Source organism: Electrophorus electricus, chromosome 20, assembly GCF_013358815.1.
Source record: "Electrophorus electricus isolate fEleEle1 chromosome 20, fEleEle1.pri, whole genome shotgun sequence".
In the NCBI taxonomy this organism is placed as follows: Eukaryota; Metazoa; Chordata; class Actinopteri; order Gymnotiformes; family Gymnotidae; genus Electrophorus; species Electrophorus electricus.
The window spans coordinates 15,267,428-15,290,139 of record NC_049554.1 but is presented as its reverse complement, the minus strand read 5'-3'; the positions used below and the strand labels follow the sequence as shown (position 1 = coordinate 15,290,139).

The 22,712-nt window shown below is 44.8% G+C and overlaps 3 protein-coding genes across 7 annotated transcripts; all 3 read left to right on the top strand.

Annotated features, from left to right (window-relative positions):
• The first annotated feature begins 1,654 nt into the window (after positions 1–1,654).
• Positions 1,655–10,378, top strand: znf362a (zinc finger protein 362a). Of its 4 annotated transcripts, none has more exons than XM_026996065.2 (9): positions 1,655–1,786; positions 4,876–4,939; positions 5,324–5,570; positions 6,770–6,895; positions 7,219–7,555; positions 7,703–7,927; positions 8,046–8,124; positions 8,479–8,637; positions 8,947–10,378. In XM_026996065.2, exons 2-9 carry the CDS (start codon positions 4,877–4,879, stop codon positions 9,061–9,063), a joined length of 1,353 nt encoding a protein of 450 aa, XP_026851866.1. In that variant the 5' UTR covers positions 1,655–1,786; position 4,876; the 3' UTR covers positions 9,064–10,378. The 4 variants fall into 4 exon arrangements, with proteins under 4 accessions (XP_026851866.1, XP_026851865.1, XP_026851867.1 ...); XM_026996064.2 differs by lacking the exon at positions 1,655–1,786 and adding an exon at positions 1,946–2,447; XM_026996066.2 differs by lacking the exon at positions 1,655–1,786 and adding an exon at positions 1,946–2,452.
• A 2,491-nt stretch (positions 10,379–12,869) lies between these two features.
• On the top strand, positions 12,870–16,063 carry si:dkey-264d12.4 (epithelial membrane protein 3). 2 transcript variants are annotated; one of them, XM_026996063.2, is made up of 6 exons: positions 13,951–13,968; positions 14,088–14,301; positions 14,503–14,615; positions 14,710–14,812; positions 14,933–15,073; positions 15,438–16,063. In XM_026996063.2, exons 2-6 carry the CDS (start codon positions 14,238–14,240, stop codon positions 15,611–15,613), a joined length of 597 nt encoding a protein of 198 aa, XP_026851864.1. In that variant the 5' UTR covers positions 13,951–13,968; positions 14,088–14,237; the 3' UTR covers positions 15,614–16,063. The 2 variants fall into 2 exon arrangements, with proteins under 2 accessions (XP_026851863.1, XP_026851864.1); XM_026996062.2 differs by lacking the exons at positions 13,951–13,968; positions 14,088–14,301 and adding an exon at positions 12,870–13,025.
• Positions 16,064–17,311: 1,248 nt separating this feature from the next.
• On the top strand, positions 17,312–22,566 carry fam83e (family with sequence similarity 83 member E). The gene is made up of 7 exons (XM_035520616.1): positions 17,312–17,908; positions 18,049–18,195; positions 18,878–19,002; positions 19,137–19,583; positions 21,145–21,708; positions 21,887–22,103; positions 22,390–22,566. The coding sequence occupies exons 1-7, from the start codon at positions 17,381–17,383 to the stop codon at positions 22,564–22,566; spliced, it is 2,205 nt and encodes a 734-aa protein (XP_035376509.1). The 5' UTR covers positions 17,312–17,380.
• Positions 22,567–22,712: the final 146 nt, after the last annotated feature.

The window sequence follows — 22,712 nt, the reverse complement described above, 5'->3', positions numbered from 1 at the left end:
CTCTCATTACTGTGATGTCAAACCACAATAAAGAGAATCTTTCTCAGAGTACATTTCTCCACAAGAGAAATAATTGTTGATGGCAGAGAGGAGACTTGAAATAACCTATGATTAACCACCACACCTGTTATCAAAATAATTCCTATTAAAATTTAAATGTGTCATGTATGTGTTCTGACAGGTCAAAAAATTAAGCAAAGCCTGGTGACATGACTATGCATGCAGGATATGTGGCTAAGACTGAAAACACTGAACTGGAATTGATCCAACAAAATTGGGATTTAAAAAAAAAAAACAATTGTGATTAACAAAGTGGTCATGTTGAAAACCTTGTTTGAAGTTGGCAGCAAAGAAACGGAGCTAATTCAGCAGAGGTAGAGGCGCCGTGCGACTATCACAATCACCTCACGTGAAGCGCTGAGGGAGGTAACCCTCGCACAAGAAGAGTTCTCAAAGCCATGAGTGCACTCACATTTACTCACACTGTGAAATCCCAGCGACAGGGTCCAAGCGCAGTTTGGTGAGCTGGATCAGAGGTCATGGCACTCGGGACAGCTCTGTCTGCACGGCGGCATCTCTAGACGTTCCTGACTGCACACAGTCTGACAGGCAGGCAGCAGGTGGGAGAGGACTCTCAGCAGTGAACACGCCAGTGAGACGTCGGCGCAAATTGGACTTACCTGTGCAAAACACAGCAGTAACCTTTTTAGTGTGAGCAGAAAACACTTCATCCTTGTGTGTGTGAGTGTGTGTGTGTGTGTGTGTGTGTGTGTGTGTGTGTTTCTCCTCCCTCTTTGGGACGTGTCTACACAAGTCTGCCTCCCTCTCTGTCTTACCTGAAGTGTGAGCACGTGGTTATGTGAAGGGTGTGTCTCTGTTTGCTGGGATCATATACAAAAACTGGTTCCACTGCCTTCTTATAGGTGATAAGCATGTGCCCCAGTGTTTGCGGTATGTATATTGTTACAGCTACTATCTGATTGAGGTTGAATGATATGGGTACAGCTGCCTTGGTTCACACGGAGCACCTGGCTGACTCGGTGTGTTCACTCAACCATTCATTTAGTGCAGCACAGGGGAACCGTTGGAGAAGTCTTTGCACATTCTGCCCCCTTGTGGAGAATCAGGAATAGTGCAGGCGAAACACCTTATGGCCTGAGCTTGTTCTTTAGCTTTAGACCACAACGCTTCAGTCGGTGACGGCGGAATTCATTCGGGACATGATGGAAAAATCTATTCCCAAAAACAAAGTAAGACTCAAGTGAAGGCAACTTCACCTGGTAAAGAAAGTGACAGTGGTAGAACTTGAGCCGATAATTAAAACGCAGTGCAATACCAGCCAACCTTATGCCGCTCGCATTATGACACCGTTAAGAAATGGAGAAGTTTTCCTTGCCTTGGAGTTATCATAACATTGCAGTATGTATAAATGCCGGTATAATTGGATATTATCGGGATGAACATCACGTTCTGTATTAGAGCAAAAATAACAATCAGCACTGAAGCTTCCAGTAACGTAGAGGCGCTGTGTGTGTTGTGTGTTTGACCTTGTGGCGCTATTAATGCTTTAGGCGGATAATAAATGTTCTCTGCTGGATATTACCCCGGCTGCTGGCTAATACCCCGGCTGCTGAATATTACCCCGGCTGCTGGATAATACACTGGCTGCAGCACCCAGAAGTGAACGAGCGCGACCCGGAAGGTCTGAACTCCGGCAGAAGGCAAGCTGAAAGAACATCTAAACCTTTTATTAAAAATACATTTAATCAAGAGCCGAGGTGTCTGGGTATGTATGTGATTCCTCGTTAATTGTTCGGTTTGTTATTTATTAGCATTTCGAGTGCCGCGTTATAAATTTCTGGAGTTATCCCAGTGATTTGTGTGGGGAAAAGTTCCAATAAAAAACCTCGTAAGCAGGCGAGCGTTTAAAGAGGCTCAGTGCAGCCCCTGCGCGTCTGCAGCTGCAGTCCTGCTGCGGGGGCAATAGGACGGTACCTACACGCGTCGCACCTACGACGGCACGGTCGCTGTAGGAAGTCTGGGGCTTTTTTCGGTCTTTTTTTCCCGTCCAGCCGCGTTATTCAAACCTGCAGATCTAAGTAAACAATCAGCGCGGCTCTGCGTGCAGAGAGACGCGCGGCGTGCCGCGTGCTGCCGGCCCAGCCAGTTTACTGCTCGTTTTTCTGGGCAAATTTGGGATCTGCAGAATATGGCGCCTTGTCCTTATAAAAATAAGACAGGCTGCCATTTTTGTTTTCCTTTTGTCTGAAATTTTTAATAAAACTGTCTGAGAATGTGGGAGAGGCTGCCGAGAGAGGCACCCTGGGATTTGGCTTCCACCAGTCTTCAAATGCGTGCGTTTGAAAGAATTTTGCAAGTTAATTTTTATAAGCCTGTCGCCTTTAATGGGAGGATGACTTCACGAATGCCGATAGATTAAAAGAAAAGTTGAGTAAGCTAACTTTTATTTTGGTTTTCGTCGGGGATTTTAAGGGACGTGGCAAGCATCGCGGGCAGTGTTCGTACGTATTTTGTTCGTGTGGTTGTAATTTAATGGAGTATTTGATTTTAAAGGACTTCTGTTCGAATGTTCGACTAATGGTGTAGCTCGTGCACTTCCTAGCATCATGCGTTCACGTTGACGTGCATTAAACGATGTAAGCCTTGTGTCGGAGTTTGGTATGTGCTGCAGAAAAGTTGATCCAGGAGGCTAGAATACGGTCAGAGAGTCTTCACGATGTAGTCGATGGTCTTTAGGGAGAAACACATATACATTGCTGTATCCGCGCATGCATTTATATGCTCCATACAGGCCTGTAGGAACAGGAGATTGTAATGTGGAGATTCCATGCAGGTTAATGTCTTAATACAAATTAGTCTGTTCTGGTCTTCAGTTCGTAATAATATAGTAATTACGTCAATTAACTTATTTTAGTATGTATAATTGCTCGTAAAATAACTAATGGACATTTTTGATTTGCAGTTTTTCCATACAATGTATTTAAAAGTTTGCTTTTCGGTATTCTACAGTCATAAACACATTGGCATCTACAATCCTAATGTGCCCTAAAGTGAGAACATAAAATGGTAAAAATAAATGTAGAAATAAAACAATAAGTCTTAACACCCTAGCATAGCTACATAACATTTTATGGTCTAATGTACCTTGGAATTTGATTCCTAAAGCTCATCATGCCTTATGTAGTCAGACCTCGCAAACTGCACCAGTTAACGCACAGACAGGCACGCTGGCTGCTTATTTTTGGAATATCATTTTCATACGTTACGGTCCCCCTTGCTTCCGCCCATGACAGTGCCGTGCGTGTTTTGGCAGTGTTAACTGGCTTGGATTCTGTTTGACTAGGGGTCTGCACAGAGCAGTGCTTTTGCATGCGCCAAAAATAATAAAGATATGAACCCCAGACTTTGTAGAATATTTCCTTAATTGTGGTTGCGGGTCTCTGTTTCACTTCCTGCTGGCAGTCAAGGTTCTCCTTTGTGCATATGAGGTTGTTATGCCTTGACTGCTGGTTTGTTTAGATGTGTAGCCAATAAATCTCTGAAAATGTATATTGGCTTTCCTATTCTGGAGCTCCTGTATACCAGAATAGATACACTATACTATACACTATACAATATAGTCTACACTATACTGTGCTGAAAACTGTCAGTGTGTGGGTGATGTGACTGTTGGACCAGGAGGGGCTCTGTTTGACTAGGGTTTTGTTTGAGTTTGGTATAGAATTAATGCCACCACCCTCAAAATTAATAATAACCAAGGAACATTTACAGTCGCACTATTGCAGTGACAGTGTATCAGTGTTCACTAAACCTGACTGTGCACAATTTTCTTCACTTCTGCTCTTGGTGTCTCTTCAGACCTGCACTTTAGTAGACATTTAACTTTTCCTTTGTGGTCACTGTATTGCTTGCATGTCAAACATGTCAGTCGTATTTTCAACAATGTGGTCTGTAGCTTTAGTAAACTAGCACAGTTTCTTAATTAAGAGAAGTGGTGATCTCACTAATTCCTCCTTTAGCCCACAGCTGTAGTGCTCCCCTCTTCATAACTATACACTGGTAAGATGTATTGTCTAGACACAAAAGACTTAAGTGTGTGATTCTTATATTCATAAGAAGAATTTCAGATTCTTCTAATCACAGTAGAGCACATGCTTGATCCTGAAAAGAAGCTCTTCATTCAGACTTTTCTACTTCTTTTAACTGTCTGTCATGGTGAGGTGATTTGAGCCACAGGCTCAGGTGTCTGCCTGTGTGTGTATGTGTATGTGTGTGTGTGTGTGTGTGTGTGTGTGTGTGTGTGTGTGTGTGTGTGTGTGTGTGTGTGTGTGTGTGTGTGTGTGTGTGTGTGTGTGTGTGTGTAAGTAAAATTACTCAGGGTTCGCCCATCTGGATGCTCTAACTCAACACATGCTTGACTTTGATGACATAGGACTACATCAGATATAAACATTGTGAAATATGGGAACACTACTCTCAATTTAGTATCTGGTGCGAGGAATTCTTAGTGAGGTTTGACATCAGAGTGGGGACAGAGGGCTGGGGGTTCACAAGCAACACAGTAAAGGGCCTGCAGTGCAAGATACTTGATTTATTATTCAATAAAATCAGAAATTGGATAGATGCATGTTTAGAAGAATGCATAAGAGTGTTTTTAATGAACTCTGATTATAATGTTGATGCATTTGTAGTTTAGGGATTCTATGCACATCTGTACTTTGAGAAGAGCTCAGATTATGGGAGCACAGTCCAAAGTGAACTAATGGGGTTTGAGTAGCAGTAATAACAAACATGCTCTAATGGATATATGGATGTGTAATGGCGCATGACTGTGTGCCTCTGTGTTGGTTGCAGCATGGCCGAGCCAAGGTTCAATAATCCATACTTCTGGCCCCCGCACCCAACCATGCCTGCCCAGGTAAGGCCTCTAAAGGGCTTTACTTACTGAAGTTGTCATTGTTGTGTCAAAAAAACTTTGGAATGGTGGTCACTCACCGTAAGTTGTGTTTTAAAGGGTATGATATGTGGCAAGAACACATCATCCAGTTTAACTGACACGTTCATTTAATTATCTTAAAACTCCATTAGTGTACCAGAGTATTATTTTATATATATGTAATCTCAGAACTACAACAAGGTATTATGGAGAATTCTAATACCAACTCAACTATTCTCAGAAGCATTAAATGTTTTTGGTTTTTTTTATGTTTAGCTGTAATTCCAACTATGAGCCAGCAGGGGACAGACACAAGAGTCTCGGGTCAAATGTCACAATCCTCAACTGTGTGCTTCCTGTTTTCAGTTGGATAACCTTGTCCTCATCAACAAAATCAAAGAGCAGCTGATGGCAGAGAAAATCAGACCCCCACACTTGCCTCCCACGTCTGTGGCATCCCAGCAGCCGCTGCTGGTGCCCCCCACGCCCGCGGAAGGAGGGCAACACGGCATGGCTGTGGCCAAGCTTCAGCAGGCGCCAGGGCTCCACAGCCACAGCCCTGCCCAGCCCGACATCGTCCTGCATGCCAGAACTGCCCCAACCACCGTCGCAGGTACAGTGATGAAGGGCAGTGGTGAAGGTACTGGACTTGTAACTGGAAGGTTGCTGGTTCAAGTCCCACCACTGCCAAGTTACTACTGTTGGGCCCCTAAGCAAGACCCTTAATCCTCAATTACTTAATTGGTGCTTTTATCCAAAGCGATTTACAATTATGACTCAGCCTTAATTGTAAGTCGCTTTGGATAAAAGCGTCAGCTAAATGCCATAAATGTAAATGAATTGAGTGCTTTCTGCCAAGCACACCTGGCAGCATTAATCATGAGAAATCTTTCTCTGGGCTCCCTACAATAAAATAACTTGCTTGCAGTTGAAGCATGCTTCCTAATAATTAAAAAGCTGATTCCATATTAGTGGCACTTAATGTAGAAGAAAACTACAAGTTAACTAAACAGCAGGTGGTACTAACCTGTTACGAAGTCCTTATAGAACAAGTAGTTAGCCTAGCTAGCTACTTTTAACAAGTGCTTAAACCAATCTCGTTTTTTTCTCTCCCAGGGGGTTTGTGGTTAAAGCAAGTAGCCAAAAGTCCTCGGTCAAAAATGAAAAGTGAATTTAATTGCTGTTGAATGTGATTTCTTAGCTATCGTTAGGTAACTGTTAGCTCGTCGCTTTTTGCTACATTATTTCATTCGGTGAGACCAACTTAGATGAGTTATGTAGGGGTAAGTAAGCCTATAATTTAATAATGTTGTGTGTGGCATATTGAATGAATATCAGTGTTAACATAAACGTTAAGATGGAAAGACGAGTTTTGTCTTCAACGTGGCCTTTCAAAAGTCCCGGGTCGTGTGTCCCTGAAGTCGGATTAGCTAGTGTGTTAGTCATAGTGGAGCGCTAAGGCTAGGCTAGGCTAGGCTAGGTTCGGTTAGCCAGTCAACATAGCCAGGAGCTGGCCAGCAACCTAAGATAGTTCTCCCCTCACTTTTTGTCCACTGCACATAAAAGGCATTTGGCATTTATTCCTTACATTAAATAATTCAGTTGTCCACACGGACATTTATTTTGTAATAAAAATGAAACATAACGCACAGTTATAAGATTTTACTAAAATTGAGACGGTAACATACTTTGTCCGACTCAGATAGCTAGCTGAGTCGGACAAAGCTAGCTAAGTATGTTCGGGCACACGGAGAAATGGGGCGAAATGAATAAAGTAGCTAGTTAGCCACGTTTGCTTCACATTTCCCCCAGGACGAATTCTTGGCGATGTAAACTTGAATCTGGACGATAAGACGGCCTTAAAAGCTAGAGGACTGTGGGAGGACTGGCATTTACGACAGATTATAGACCAGCCGTCTAGAGCGAACCACCTGTCAGGTAACAGCGCTGTTATTACGCAGAACTGTGCATCCAACCACGCTGTAATAACACAGGAAAGCTACGTCAAACCGTGATGTTGGAATGAAGGGACATTACATTTGGTCTCTTATGTTGTTGTTGTTTGTTTTCTTTTTTGGGGGGGGGGTTCTTCTTACAAATGGTTATTTGCTCACCACTTAACAATTTCTGTAGAAGCTATTTTTAAGTAATCCAACTGTTGGCTTTAAAAAGAAGCTTTGTATTTTAAAGATTTTAAGTACAGCTTTGCATTGTTCTCATAGTGTGTGGCTTTACCTGAGGTGCTTTGTCTCTAATTTTAGGTATAGCTCTGTCCTCTCGTTCTGGAAACCACAGCACATCAGAGGCCAACACCCCTGCTACTCCCACATTGAGCAGCAGCCAGGCACGCCACGGCGGGACCTCCTCACCAAACCTCATCTCAGGACTGGCCAGTGGCACAGGGATGGAGGCAATCAAAACTGGTGGTGGGCTGGCTGGACTGCTGGGACCGCCCCCCAAAACCGTAGGACGAGGCCGCAAGAAGATCAAGGCTGAAAGCCCGTCTGGTCCTCTGCTGGTTGTGCCCTACCCCATTCTGGCCTCAGGAGCCGACCAGTCAACCGTCACAATCACTACCAAAGAGGGCAAAACCTACAGGTATCATGAGAGAATCAGGAAGTGATTTTAGAAGTTGCACGTAGCAAACCAACTTTCACATGTATAGTGTTTCGTGCAACACGTGATGCACACAAACATTTGTTTTGAGGTCGGCGTGTGTGTGACCGCATGCGTTGTTCTTGGCAGGTGTAAAGTGTGCCCGTTGACATTCTTCTCCAAGTCGGACATGCAGATTCACTCAAAGTCGCACACAGAGGCCAAGCCACACAAATGCCCCCACTGTACCAAGTCATTCGCCAATGCCTCCTACCTGGCCCAGCATTTACGTATCCACCTGGGCGTGAAGCCTTATCACTGCTCTTACTGTGAGAAATCCTTCCGCCAGCTCTCACACCTACAACAACACACTAGGTAAGACAGTGCTGATGTATAATTGTATAAATACACCAAAACATTTTCCCTTTTCATGTTGATTGGAAAATGAACATTAATCTGTAATTGATTCGGCCTGTTTTTTCTCCTTGTGCAGAATTCATACAGGTGATCGGCCATATAAATGTATTCAGCCAGGATGTGATAAAGCTTTCACACAGCTCTCAAATCTGCAGGTAAGACCATGCGTGTCTGTCCTAGATTTTCATAAAAAGCTCAGTGGTTAAGATTAGTAATCAGAAGGTTACCAGTTCAAGTCCCACCACTGTTACCACTGTTGGCCCCTGAGCAAGACCCTTAACCCTCAATTGCTCAAGTTGTACTCAGTCATAATTGTAAGTCGCTTTGGATAAAAGCGTCAGATAAATGCCGTAAACGTAAATACGTCTGTCCGTGCCCTTTCTTTTGGTGTGGCAGTGTGTTTGCTTTAGACCAAAAGTTGCATATGAACTCAGTATAATTGCTTGTCTGATTATTTCCACTTCATGGTGTGTATTTGCTGAAATGAGACTCTGGTTCCTATTTTGCAGTCCCACCAGAGGTCACACAACAAAGACAAACCGTACAAGTGCTCCAACTGCTACCGCGCATACTCTGACTCTGCCTCCTTGCAGATCCACCTCGCAGCGCATGCCATCAAGAACGCCAAGGCCTATTGCTGTAGCATGTGTGGCAGAGCCTACACCTCTGTAAGTGCCACAGGACTTGCGGTTAGGGCGTTCCAGCGTGGCACTGTATTCAGCTATTACATGCATAATGTTAGGTCCCACTGCCGAGTTCACACACGTCTAAGATCTGTCATTTCATGTGCATTAGAGCTGCAGCAATTAGTGTTAATTGTTAAGTGTTCAAAAATGGATTTCTGAACTTGCCTCGGGTGAATTAATGAATGTCACTTGATGAAGGCTGGGTGTGCTGTTTATGGGAGCAGCCAACAGGCTTGAGAGTACGCACCTAAACCAGCATCCCTGAACACTGTGTTCCTCCCTTCCCTGCAGGAAACCTACCTGATGAAGCACATGTCTAAACACACCGTGGTCGAGCACCTGGTGAGCCAGCACTCTCCACCCCGGGCCGACTCTCCCAGCATCCCCATACGCATTTCCCTTATCTGAGCGGGCCACCCAGTGAGCCCCTTACAGTAACCAAACCAAATCAGCTTTTCTTGGTGCTCTTCTTCTCCTTAAACATTCCTTTGTTGCTGTAGGTTTTTTTTCTGGGATACATTCCAAAATATATTAGACTGTATTCGTGATGTCTCTCAAAGAAGGAGGCCAAGTCATTTAGAAGTCCTTTATTCATGTGTTCTCTCACTGTAACTGGGTGTGAAATTGGAGAGGAGGGAAGAGTCAGGACATCCAAAGACAGTTTTGCAGCACTTTCAAGCCACGTAGTATTGGCTTAAAAAACACAACACAAGCTCAGTCTGTTTGGACGGTGAAGGCATTGCTCTTGGCAGCTAAATTGTTTTGAACGTTAGGTGTTGTGCAGAATAAAATTACTGTCTTGTTTACATTCTGTTTTGTCCTGTTAGTAACCATTACCATAAAATCATGCTAATGTGTGATGTGTTTAGAACATGGACCAAGTCCAACCCCATCTCTTACATTTTAGGAAAATCTTGATCAAAAGTTTGTCTCCTGGTTAAGAAATAAATGATCATTATTTTTCTAGTTTGAAATGCATATATCCTTTGCCAGGCCTTTCTAAATGTTTGATTGTTAAGCATTTATCCATCAAAGTGCACCGTTATCAAATGCAGAGGAAATCAACAGATTTCAAGGGTTTGTATAATTAAAATTAGTCTTCTTAAAAGTTGTACGTTTTAGTGCCAAAAACTGAAAACAAAATGGCATAAGATGCTGATATCTCTCGAGTCTGATGTACATAATCACACGTCCACAGATATCTAAACATATCGACATCCACCTGACACGTTACTTTGGGCTCTGATACTTTGTATGCTCGTCTGTGTTTCATGTATTAGGTCAGTTATTGTGTCAAGTTTCCCCATGTGTACATATTTTTATAACACCTCTAGTCTTCTCATACATATATTGTTATGGTTTTGTATTAAAAGTTGCCATTAGGCTACGTTATTTTCTATACTGTCAAGCCTTAACTACTTTATCACTAATTGTTTGACATTTTATATTCATGTTTACCATATTGGTTGTTCTCATTGTACTCAGTACTATTTGCCTTTTTTAAATTTCCTAGCATGGATATTCTGTAAATAAACTCTAAAATGCTTATGTGTTAACCCATTTATATAAAATGTCTAGTTATTATTAACGAATATGTTTTTTTGGGGGGAGGGTTTGTGTTGCATTGTGGTACAATATAAAAGTTGCCTTGGCTGCTATATACAAAGTCAAGACTTAGAATGGACTTTGTATAAAAAGGAGAAATAAATCCAAACCTCTGGGACTGCTGTTGGTCTTGTGTTTCCTTGAGGCAATTAGATAAAGATATATTGGGTAGAGCCTGGCGTTGGAGATGTTAGAGCAGGGATTGTATTGTATGAGTTATAAAATGGTAATTGTGTGGTGTAATCTGACATAGGTAGACTAGTTATGCTCCTCTATCAAACACTTTAATACTACGTTATACAGACTCAATAACATTTATTAAAAAAACATTACATTCATATCAAGTCTTAGAAATTGTAAAATGCATGTTTTTGTTTTTGTTTGGTTTTTTTACAAAATGTTATCTAAACACGACCAACATAAGAAAATGCATAGTGAATGGGTGTTCATCGTGGGGTTCGTCTGTCATCCTGAGATGAAGTTAATTCTTATATATTATGTGTACAGGGGGTGTGACTAATTTGGTCATCTGTGGATTTGGGTTTAACTCCTGGCCTGCTGTAAGGACGTCCTCACCATCTGAACACGAGACAGTTCATCATCTGATGCACACATTTACTGAAATGGTACATGTTGTCCCCAAGTAGCTCATTGATCATGGAACATTTTTGCAGCCATTTCTTTAATAGTGACACACTCAGTACTGTAATAAATGTTTTAGTCTTAAACAGGGAGCTGTAGTCACAAAAGCAGAACAAAAATGGACATCAGTTCTAAAGATAGAATCAAGAAACCGCTTTATCCTTCAGCTGAACAGTCTTCAGCACTTTAGCTCAGAGTCTCAAAGCGGAGCGCTACAGAGGAACTACATTACATTAAAATACTCCATGGCAGAATAAACAAAACACTTTGCACACTTGTGTGAGGTGCTTTTCTAGGCTATAGGTATACTATGACATTTGGAAGGCATTTCTATGACAGTATATTTGCTTCCTTGGTGTAGTTGACATGCTGCTCCACCAGGGGAGCTAGATGAGCAGCAGAATGGCACTTATTACAAACAAGTGTTCCTCTAGTGCTTTTTTAACTGGTGTTTTTTTAACCTGTACTGCAATCAAATTGCAGCATAACTATAGCATAACTATAGTTTACCAGTTTATTCTGGACAGGAAATACGAGTTCATTCATGTATTTTATGTCCATCTGGCCCTGACTGTGTGGTTTTGGTGAACTATACACCGCTTGGTGGGTGGGTGGTCAGGTATGGAGTATGCAGGTTGGCACTGTGTTCAAGGTCTTGGATCTGACGACTCTGCTCTGCCTTGGCCCCACGGAGCGCTGTGGCCAGTGAAGCTGCACCTGCAACTGTTCCTCCCTTTCCGCCAAGAGCTTCCTGTTTGACGTCAAGATATAAAAAGCCTTTCCATTAGAGGGTGGAGCCTATCACACATCACACATAATTATACACACAACCATTCCATCTTACCGTATCTTGATATAGGACGCCAGATGCACGTGTGTAACACTTACAGGTAAGACTTGTGTGTGTGCACACTCACGTGTGTGTCGTTTGTAGTACTGTGTATAAGCAACTGTCTGGTATGAGCTACTGTAACCAAGAACAAAGTCTTTGTATCTGTGAGCAAACTTGGCAAATAAAGTCTGAGTGTGAGTGTGAGTCTGATTGTGAATCTAAGACAAGTCTGATATTCTTAAAGTTGTGGAGCCTAGTCACGTTGATCTGAACCACAGTAGCAAGTTACAAACATCACAACTGCACCGTGTGTAGGTGTACTTGCTCAAAACAAGGGATCATATGTAATTGATCCTATTGCTCACTACTGTAATTGTCTGTACACTAAGGTCTTGTGGCCAGAAGCTGCTCTCAGGGTGCCTCTGCTGTTGGGAGTCTGCAGTTCTAGCCTGGTGCTCTCTGCTCAGATCCGCTGGGCGGTGACCTTCTGCAGTTGCTGGAGATGCTGGACAGCCAGGTGTAACACCTCTGGCCCCAGAGACTCCACCTGAAGCTCCACCTGAAACTTCACCTCCTCCTCCTACGTCACTTTGGCCTGGACCTTCATCAGCTCAGCAGACACCTGCAGCAGTGCTGGGATTGTGCATCAGTGCTGGAGAGGCCAAGGACTTGCAAGACATGGTTTACACGTGTGTCCACAAATGTGGAGCATGGAGTGGAGTATAAAGCAGCAAATCGACATGTTTACATGGTTTACATGCTTTCATGCCTTTGTGCTTCCATAGTACCTTTCGAGACCTATTTAAAATGTTTTCCTCAAAGCCATCCATTTTTCAATAACTTGGGTGTTTTAAAACACTTCTTCATACCATCTGGAGGAGGTGCGAGTGTTCACTGCTCCTTCTGTCCCTGTGCTTCCAGGACCTCGAGCGCCTCCACACACGGTCCGTTCTACCAGACTGAAGTCACGAGCAACTGATTCTAATTACAAACTACTTAGTCACGTATATTCCAAACATCTGAGAACAGGAGACCGTGCACGAGCGCTCATTACTGCGGCCTTTCAAGGTCTCCTTTTCCTGTCTGAGCCAATTGACATCCGGTGCTGACTGTTGATGGGTCTGGAGCTCTCTGGTTTTTAGGAAGGCGGTTTTGAAGGAAATGGGCTTTGGGGGCTGTCCAAGCGTGTCTCCCAGAGCCCCTCCTCCCCAGTGGGAGTGGACGGAGCTGGACAAGGGTGGGGAGGCCGTTCTGAGATTGTTCTTCTCTCCAACTTCACACTACTCACAAGGTAAAGTCCAGCTTGTCTCTTTTTGTGTCATAGGAAGTGTGCAACCTTTTTTTCATTTTTCTGAATTAGGAACACACCAAAAAGCACAATTAGGTTTGAGGTCTTGTAGTACTTTTATGTGTGGGTGCCTTCATGTGTCTGTGCAAGGGTGTGTCTCTGTTCCACTGCGTACGGAACATCCTGGACCAGAGTGAAAACACATCCCAGAAATGTTCCTGCTTCCAGATGATCCTGGAATGTCAGATGGAAAACACACATGAGGAATGTTTTCGCACTCATCAGGAAGACCTGTAATCTAGGGTTAGGTGTAACTGGACTTAGTTTATGTCACCATGGCTATGACCATCATGTTTTATTATGGTTGCTACATTTTCTTGAATGTTGCTGTTGTTGTTGTTGAATGTCTAAATGGAAACTTTATAGCTCTGGCAACAGTTCATAATAGTTCATAAAGTTTGTTCAGTTCAAAGGCAATCTGACTGCTACAATAAGGCCAGTCTGAGTCCAAACTGGTGCACCATTCATCTCAGTGGCGTTTTTCTCATTCCTGTGTTAGTTGTGCAAACACGCCAACAGCGGCTCCTGCCTGTAAACAAGGTTTCGGACATGCGCACCTGCTTTTGTAAAATGTCATTTCAGATACACTCTGGAGTTCTTTGCGTGCTGCGAGCAGTTTCTCTCTGGTGCTGGTGACATGGTGTGTGTGGAATTTCAGGGCTGTGTTGCCAGATGTACTCTGGAACTTCAGTCCGAGCCCCCGTCTGCACCTCAGACCACGCGGGGCCAAGCAGCACTGTGAAAGGGCTCTTTGTTACAGTCTTGGGGATGGAGGATGCCACTGTACTTTGGGTTAATTTAAAAAATGTCTTCATCTTAGCATAAGTGGCTAACCAAGCTAGCCCGAAGCAAGAGATGAGCTCCCGGGTGATTTGTCCGCCTACTCGTATGCTTTTTTTGAGTTCTAGGGTTAGAGAATTTGTCAGCACAACCTTTGTTTAGGCAACATTTGGTATCCAGTCTGATTAAACAGCGATAATGAAAGAAGTGAAACTTTATTTACAGATGTGATGACGGAGGAACAGTATTTAATGCAGAACTTCGCTGGATTGGATACTAGCAGGGATGGAAGTGAAACTGGGAAATGATTGTATTCGAAGTATTTTACTGACATGGCAACATTGCTAAAGACTTCAGTCCAGCCGAAGTTGGTGCATGAGGGAAGTGACCAAAGTCTCATGTGTAATTACTGCACACGGCCCAGCGGGAGATCAGAGGGGTAGACAACACTTCTGTTGCTCCATTTGCCTTGGAGGGCATTTCAAGCAGACCATGGTCTTCCTTCCTCTCTCCTCTGGGAGGGTATAAGAGAAAGTCAAAGGACCAGCATTTGGATTTGGAGCTTCTCAGACATGCCTTTGGCCTTTGGCCTACGTTAAGTCTTAAAGACATCTAACACGGTGTCGTTTTCTGCCCACAGGACTTTGTGACATGGCTTTCACAGGAGTGTTTGCGATGCCTTTCACGCTGATGTCAGCAACGCTTTTGCATCTGGTCACCATGGCCATGCTGTTCATTGCCACCGTGGAAAAGGTATAACAGCCTCTGGTCCATGTTTCCTTATTCCTCACAGCAGCATGTTGCCCTGTGTCAGATAAATAAGGCTCCTGAGCTGGCTGTGTTTCAGGCGTGGTGGACATGGGGTAGCGTGGAGAACACAGACCTCTGGCATAAGTGCATGTACGACAACAACACAGACACCTGGCTGTGCACCTCTGCCACAGAGAACGGTAAACAACCTTTAATGTGTCCTCTCCTGCACATCACACACACGTGCGCCTTCTCCTACGAGGCAGTAGTGAGTGGACCTGCCGCTGGTCCGTCAGTGACAGCGCTCATGTTTCCTGCAGAGTGGCTGCACTCTGTGCAGGCCTGCATGGTGCTGGCCGTGATCCTCTCATCCGTCTCCTTCCTGGTGTTCCTCTGGGAGCTCTTCACCATGTCTAGTAAAGGACTCTTCTGCTTCTCAGGCCTCTGCCAGATCTTTGCAGGTACAAAATTAAGAGTCGCTTCATCACTCTGCTTCTCCAGTCCAAACCAAACACTTTATCTCCAAACTGTGCATGAAGAATGTTCTCATAAACCAAACAAATAAATTACACCATAATGAGGTGTCAGTTTATCAACTGTACCATGTTTTCCTGTTTGTTATGCTGTGAACAGTATTTCTCATAATGAAACATTTTCCTCTGAGGATTTTCAGTGTGTTGGTATTGCGAATGATAGTCAAACCAAATCTAATTTTATGACACTTCACCGAGCATTAAAAACCCCCTTAAAAACATCATCTGTGTACCGCAGTGCCCCCATGTGGCCATCGGGCGTATAGCTCTGAGCTTGGCTCTTCTCTCTCAGGTCTGGCAGTGTTTGCTGCTGTGCTCATCTACAGCTTCCAGAGGAAGGAGATCCTTCAGGACGTCCGTAAGCTCTCCATGGGCCGCTTTGGCTACTGCTTTGTCCTGGCCTGGGTGTGTGTGCCGCTGCTACTCGGCCTCGGGGTGTTCCATGTCTACCTGCGTAAGAGGGCGTAGCGCGCACACACACACACACACACACACACACACACACACACACACACACACACACACACACACACACACACACACACACACACAAACAGCTCTCCAGTGCCACAAGACACTATTGGCTGTTCCCTGACCACACCAGGGAGCTTAGTGACTTCCTTCCTAATGCAATCCTCATTTTGGGACTTTGATATGGAACCACATTATATCAGTATAACAGTGTAACATTATTTTCAGTCTTCAGAATATTGCTTTAGTCAGTATTGTTATCCAGTGCCTGTCTCCATGTTGGTTACTGCCCCCTGGTGATAGGAGGCTGAATTTTTGAGAATAGTATGTTTTATTTACACTGAGCTTATGGTTAAATATAAAGCTTAGTTTATGCTATTACTACATTGTATGTTTACTGTATGTTGATATATGGAAATAATTACTATAAACAAGAATTTGGTAGAAGTGTGACTGTGGTGTGTTAATTGTACATTGTGAACTGTCATTTTCTCATATCTCACCTGACTAGGCATGCGAACAGTTTTGGCAGGATTCTCTCTTGCATGCTTTATGTGACTATATAATTGCTCAGATGTGCCAGGTGCACAGACAACAACAAAAAAAACCTCCTTGTACACACGCAGTCAGTATAAAGCCGGTAGAAAGATGAAGCTTAACGCACGTTCTTCTGCTGGGAGCCCGGAGGGAGGGTGTCCTCGTTGGACACGCCAGTCAGTCCTGATTTGTAAAAGATCACAAACACACACTGTGTGTATCGTTACTCAGACAGAGAGGAGTCACAGCTGCACAGAGAGGAGAACTACCCGTTATTTACACAAAAACATGAACCTTTAACACTCGTAAACCTGTTTACAAACACAAAAAGGCAGGCTAGTTCTAAAATAAAGGCCAACCAAAAAGCCCCACTATCACAATAATCTGGTCCAACAGACAGTGTTATCTCTCTCTGAAAACGCCAACGCCCACATATGAGGTCTTAACATTTGAATCTTTACTTCTTAAATCTAGTTTATTTATGAGAAAATGTGGGGTTGGTCTGCGTGTGCCAGGTGGCTCTGGTCCCTGTCTGAGACCTGCCTGTCTGGTAGAACCAGTCACTATTTATATGACAGAGAACAGAACTGGGAACGCAGTCAGAAAGAGGCACATCATATCAGCTGGAGACAGAATGGATACAGCAAAGACAGAAATCTAATATCGGTTACGCCTGAAACACAAGCGTGGAAAAACACACGGCGGACACCTGAACACCTGGACACCTGTCCGCTCACATCAGGAAGAACTGGAATGAAAACTGAAAATGCAAGTAGTTCCAACTGGTGCTGACAGCTGGACCATCACTTTGAAGAAGGAGACTCTGAAAAAAAGGAGCAGGTTTTAGGAGGAGGGGAAAACCGAGCCGGAAGAATTTGAAGCGCCGTATGGTAGGAGTCTGCGATGATCTCTGAAGCAGAGGAGGTGAGTTGCTCCTGCACTGTGTTGGAGCGCTGCTAACATACAGAGTTCGTTTCAGCGGTATTTTCAAAAGGAAACTTGTGTCAAGATATGCACATGTGATGTTTGACCAAGGCAGTGAGCGTCTTTAAGCTGAAACTGCTCTTCTGCCCTCCAAACCTGGTTTTGTCTGACGCAGTTCTGTGGTAACAGGAGTTACTGAGACCGTGGGGCTTGCAGTGGGAGTCTTAGTGCGTGAAGGACTTTAGATGTTAGATGTCATCCCACCCACCCTGCACGACTAACCACTGATCGTCACACCACACCATGGAGCACATCACCGACACATCGCCTTTGTCCCGCCTGCGTGTCCACGCTCCGGTCGTGATCTCCAGATCTCAGGTGCAGAGTCTCGACGAGGATGTGGTCTTTGTCCCGCTGACCGAGTCCAGCCCAGAGCTCGTGCACTGCGAGGCAGAGAGGCAGGCCCTGGAGCGTCTCCTGAGCGGCGGCCCCGGGGCCTTTTACGCACGGCTGTGTGAGGGCCACCTCAGCTCCTTCCTCTCGCCCCAGGAGGTGAAGCAGGTGTCCAGCTGGGCGGAGGATTACCGCAGTAGTGAGGTTCACCAGGAGGGCGGCGCCGGCACGGAGGAGAGCAGCTCGGCCACGCGGCCCCTCTCCGTGCAGTACTTCCCCCTCCACTCGGACGCGCCGGCGCCGGACCTGGAGCTGGGCTGGCCCGAGGAGCCCGTCTGGGAGAGGACTCCTCACACAGCCGTCTACACCAACCCCCCTGCCGAGCAGATGCCCCACGTACGGGAGGTGGTTAGGAGGCTGTTGCAGGGTGCCAACACGGTAAGTACAACTTACCATCGCAGAGGCCTGGTGGTGCTACTAACCGTGTCAGCAGTGGCTACTCTACGTAGATTAACTGGGAGGTTTCTCAGGTCTCTCCTGTGGGCCCTGACAGTACTCTTTATGTTTGGATGGAGTAGCTGATCGCTATAGTAACGGACAGACTTACGGACATCATGGTGATCAAAGATCTTCTCTGCGCTGCTTCACGAGGTGTTCCTGTCTACATTATCCTGAACCGAAGATCTGCCCAAGAGAGCTTCAACACGGATGCACTCAGGCACCAGGTTAGTCACCCACCAGCCAGTCAGGACTGTGTCATTTTTATAAGATTTGTTCATTGTAAACAACGTACACTGCGAAAGTAGGCAGGAACTTCAAGTATTTGTAATCTCTTTTTCAGCCTAAACCCAGTATTCTGGTTGTTTTAACTATTGGATTTCCTCTTATTAAACATTCAGCTCACTGATGCTACTGACAGGTGCATTAACACATCAGCGCTGTGCCTCCCCAGCTGGGCTGCTGTAACAGGAACTCATAAGGGTTCCTGCTTTTGTTCTTCATGCCATTAAAACACTTCACAGGCTGTTTCAGGAGTAACCTAAACACCTGGCGCACCTACGCAGATAGTCCTGCTGCCAGGTGTAACTTCCACACAAGTGTGACGAGCATTCTTTGTCTCACAACGAATAAAAGAAAAGAATTTCAACAAACTACAAGGCTAACTGGTTGTGTCGCGTTCATTGCAGCGTTCAGGATAAGCACAAGACAATGTGTTGACCTGGTTTGCACGGTCATAGCTTAGAAGAAATTCTCTAATGAACACTTGAGAATGAATAACTTAGAACTACTAATATCCTCAGTCTCTGGAAATGAGAAGTGCTTGTGAGTTATTAAAAGAAAGCCATAGTTTTATCTAAACCTGCTTGTGCTTGATGTTCAGTATCCTGTTGTGTCCACTTTTCCTAGAACATAAAACTCCGTGTAGCGGGTGGGAAAGTCTTCCTGTCTCGGGATGGGAGGATGGTGGTTGGAGATCTTAAGGAGAACTTCATCCTGGTGGACCTGAAGACCTTGGTCCTGGGCAGCTACAGGTGGGATTAAATGAAAGGTCAATAAGATGAAAGGTCATTAAGGTGAAAGGTCATTAAGCTGAAAGGTCATTAAGGTGAAAGGTTAAAACGCATGCTGGCCCTGACACTATGATTCTCTGTTCTTGGTTCTCCAGTCTCACCTGGACTGATGCTCACCTGCACCGCCAACTCATCACCGTCGTGCGCGGCCCGGTGCTGCAGGCGTTTGACCGGGAGTTCCGCATTCTTTATGCTGCCTCGCTGCCTGTCCCAGACGTATGGAAGCCTGACATCACCTCAAGCGTGCCCCAGCTGGACGGTGGCCAAGCCCTCGGCCCCTCAGAGCATACAGAACCCGACACCCACGTGCCTGTGTGCGTACCGAGCCCACCGAGCCCGCCGGCGCCCCCTACGGACAGCCCTATAGACTGGGACACTCTAGGTGTCACCAAGTGGAACCTCGGCAGCTCAGAAAGTCCCGAGCACCTGCCGGAGCTCTGTGGAGAGCCGTGCGTGTCATACAGAGCAGACGTGGACAGGCAGATGGTGGATAGTGTTGAGGTCGGAGGGCGTGGTACACTAGGACGGCGAGATGGGGCCAAGTAAGTGACCTAATGACCTCTGGGTATTTATTTAGCCACGGTTTACATGTGCTTTACTCTGCTGGTTACAGTTTGATTTTATTAATTTAATAATGTTTGTGTTAATTTAAATATTTATATTATTTGTCATTGGAACATAATTTTCCAGCAAGTACATTTGAACCTGTGCCAGCATGTTCACTTTTTGTTCTTTCTGGAAAAGCTTCTTGGTGGGTGAACAATACCATTAGATTGTGAGAAGATTTCTAAGATTGAATGACCTTTAGGAAAGATCGAATGACCTTTAGGGAAGGGCCATCTGTGACCGAGGTACTGCTAAGTTTCTGCGATAAACTTTGGTGTTGGTCTACATGGCCCCAAAATTAACCCTTTTCTCCCTGGAATGGTGCACTGTTATCTGAACCGGAGCAATTTCAGCATAACCTTACAGCTTTGCTCCTGCGTGGTCTAGGCTACATCGTAGCGTGGGTGCCGAGACCGGACACGCAAACAATTATCAGGCAACCTTCAGGTGAGTTAAGACACTCAAGGTTCCTATTTGTTTCTCTAAATGTGGTTTAACATGCCGTCTGAGAGAGGAGTGTTACTTCCAAAGATGCAGAGAGAGATGGTTGTTACTTCCAAAGATGCAGAGAGAGACTTGTGTTACTGCCAAAGACAGAGAGAGACAGGCATTACTACCAAAGACAGAGAGAGACTTGCGTTACTGCCAAAGACAGAGAGAGACTTGCGTTACTGCCAAAGACAGAGAGAGACTTGCGCTACTGCCAAAGACAGAGAGAGACTTGCGCTACTGCCAAAGACAGAGAGAGACGGGCATTACTGCCAAAGACAGAGAGAGACTTGCGCTACTGCCAAAGACAGAGAGAGACTTGCGCTACTGCCAAAGACAGAGAGAGACTTGCGCTACTGCCAAAGACAGAGAGAGACGGGCGTTACTGCCAAAGACAGAGAGAGACTTGCGCTACTGCCAAAGACAGAGAGAGACGGGCGTTACTGCCAAAGACAGAGAGAGACGGGCGTTACTGCCAAAGACAGAGAGAGATGGGCATTACTGCCAAAGACAGAGAGAGACTTGCGCTACTGCCAAAGACAGAGAGACGGGCGTTACTGCCAAAGACAGAGAGAGATGGGCATTACTGCCAAAGACAGAGAGAGACTTGTGTTACTGCCAAAGACAGAGAGAGACGGGCGTTACTGCCAAAGACAGAGAGAGAGGTGGGGGAGATAAATGTGGAGATATGAAATATGGCTAAATGAAATGGAAGAATGGGTTGTTATTATTATTATTATTATTATTATTATTGTTATTATTATTATTATTATTGTTGTTGTTGTTGTCGTTGTTAGTTACATTTATTTAGCACCTTTCTCAAACCCAAGCATGCTTTACAGGCAGAAATCAGCTTTTACAATCAAATCACACACACACACACACACACACACACACACACACACACACACACACACACACAATTCAAACAGGACAATTTAAAATATCCAATTTGTTTGGGTGCATGGACTTCATAAGTTTGTACATGTGTGGTTTTTTTTGTGTAAGAAATGTGGGAAAACCGGAGACAGCCCTGCACAAGCATCTGATTGCCGGGGCACAGCCTGAGTGGGAGGAGAGGAAGACAATGTTCAGGCACCGAGACCTCAGAATCGGAAAACTTAGAGAAGACCTTGGACTCTATTCACACACCCTTAGGAGACATAGTCTACTGAGGAAGGATGCAGGTCTTGGCGACAACACGGTGTCACAGGAGGTGTTCCCATGGCGACATAGTCTACTGAGGAAGGATGCAGGTCTTGGCGACAACACCGTGTCACAGGAGGTGTTCCCATGGCGACATAGTCCACTGAGGAAGGATGCAGGTCTTGGTGACGACACCCTGTCACAGGAGGCGTTCCCATGGCGACATAGTCTACTGAGGAAGGATGCAGGTCTTGGGGACAACACCGTGTCACAGGAGGCGTTCCCATGGCGACATAGTCTACTGAGGAAGGATGCAGGTCTTGGGGACAACACCGTGTCACAGGAGGCGTTCCCATGGCGACATAGTCTACTGAGGAAGGATGCAGGTCTTGGTGACAACACCGTGTCACAGGAGGCGTTCCCACAGTCAACTAAAGTGGCAGCTAATCACCAGGTCCCACAGCAAAATGAATGAATGAATGAATGAATTAATTAATTATTCACAACTCTTTACTCAAGTGAAGTGTGACTTCTGGCCAAAAAGGGAATGACACAGGAGACGTTTTACAAACAGGGAAGTGGACTGTAGTCTATTTGAATGAAGGCATGGCTATATAATGGCTCTCTCTCTCTCTCTCTGTGTGTGTCTCTGCTCCCAGAAGCCCCCTGACGATGGCTTAAGGACCCTCAGTGATATTCTGAAAAGAACCGGCACACGCGAGAGTTCCAACAGCCTGAAGACAAACAAGACTACACTCAGCAAATCAATGCTGGACCTGAGAGACCAGAGGGATGACCCGTCACAGATGGCAAAGCCCGCTGTATGACGAACATGGTTCCCCCTCCACACGCTCAATAGCGTGTATCAGGATGTGTCTGCATTTTGCTGATCACACTTTATTATTATTAATATTAATAATAATAAGAATAATTGTTTTATTATTATTATTATTATTAATAATAATAATAATAATAATATTAATATAAATAATAATTAATATAATTAATATAATAATATTATTATTATGTACTTTTTTTTTACAGTACCAGATACTTGTGCGTAATTGAATCGTTGGTGTATCACACTGACTCTCGTCTTTCTTTCAGTGTGCGGATCTCGTGTTCCCTCTCACGCCAGCTGTAGCGCTGATAAAAAAACGGACCGACGACATCAAAGCGGGCCTGATGAGGAGCCCGAGAACCGTCATAGCGCGCAGTTCGAGTTTCGGCCTGCAGAGGGCGCCGTGGAGACCCCCATCCAGAGCGCTCAACGAGGACCGCTGAAGACGCGTCCCGACGAGACGCGCTTAAAGGAAGCAGTTTCACAATATTGCTCCGCAATTTTGCTGGCTCGTTTGAATAAAAAAGGATGATATTTAAAATAATTTAAAAAAAAATTGTTTGTTTAAAAAAAAAAAAATTATTACATT

Excerpts from the sequence above, each read along its gene's own strand:
- znf362a (XM_026996065.2), top strand. The coding sequence starts at position 4,877 with ATGGCCGAGCCAAGGTTCAATAATCCATACTTCTGGCCCCCGCACCCA. Across the intron at positions 6,896-7,218 it reads TAGAGCGAACCACCTGTCAG|GTATAGCTCTGTCCTCTCGT; the intron begins GTAACAGCGCTG and ends CTCTAATTTTAG. Across the intron at positions 7,556-7,702 it reads AAAGAGGGCAAAACCTACAG|GTGTAAAGTGTGCCCGTTGA; the intron begins GTATCATGAGAG and ends TGTTCTTGGCAG.
- si:dkey-264d12.4 (XM_026996062.2), top strand. The coding sequence starts at position 12,896 with ATGGGCTTTGGGGGCTGTCCAAGCGTGTCTCCCAGAGCCCCTCCTCCC. Across the intron at positions 14,616-14,709 it reads TCATTGCCACCGTGGAAAAG|GCGTGGTGGACATGGGGTAG; the intron begins GTATAACAGCCT and ends GCTGTGTTTCAG. Across the intron at positions 14,813-14,932 it reads CACCTCTGCCACAGAGAACG|AGTGGCTGCACTCTGTGCAG; the intron begins GTAAACAACCTT and ends TGTTTCCTGCAG.
- fam83e (XM_035520616.1), top strand. The coding sequence starts at position 17,381 with ATGGAGCACATCACCGACACATCGCCTTTGTCCCGCCTGCGTGTCCAC. Across the intron at positions 17,909-18,048 it reads TGTTGCAGGGTGCCAACACG|CTGATCGCTATAGTAACGGA; the intron begins GTAAGTACAACT and ends TGGATGGAGTAG. Across the intron at positions 19,584-21,144 it reads GGACGGCGAGATGGGGCCAA|AAATGTGGGAAAACCGGAGA; the intron begins GTAAGTGACCTA and ends TTTTTGTGTAAG.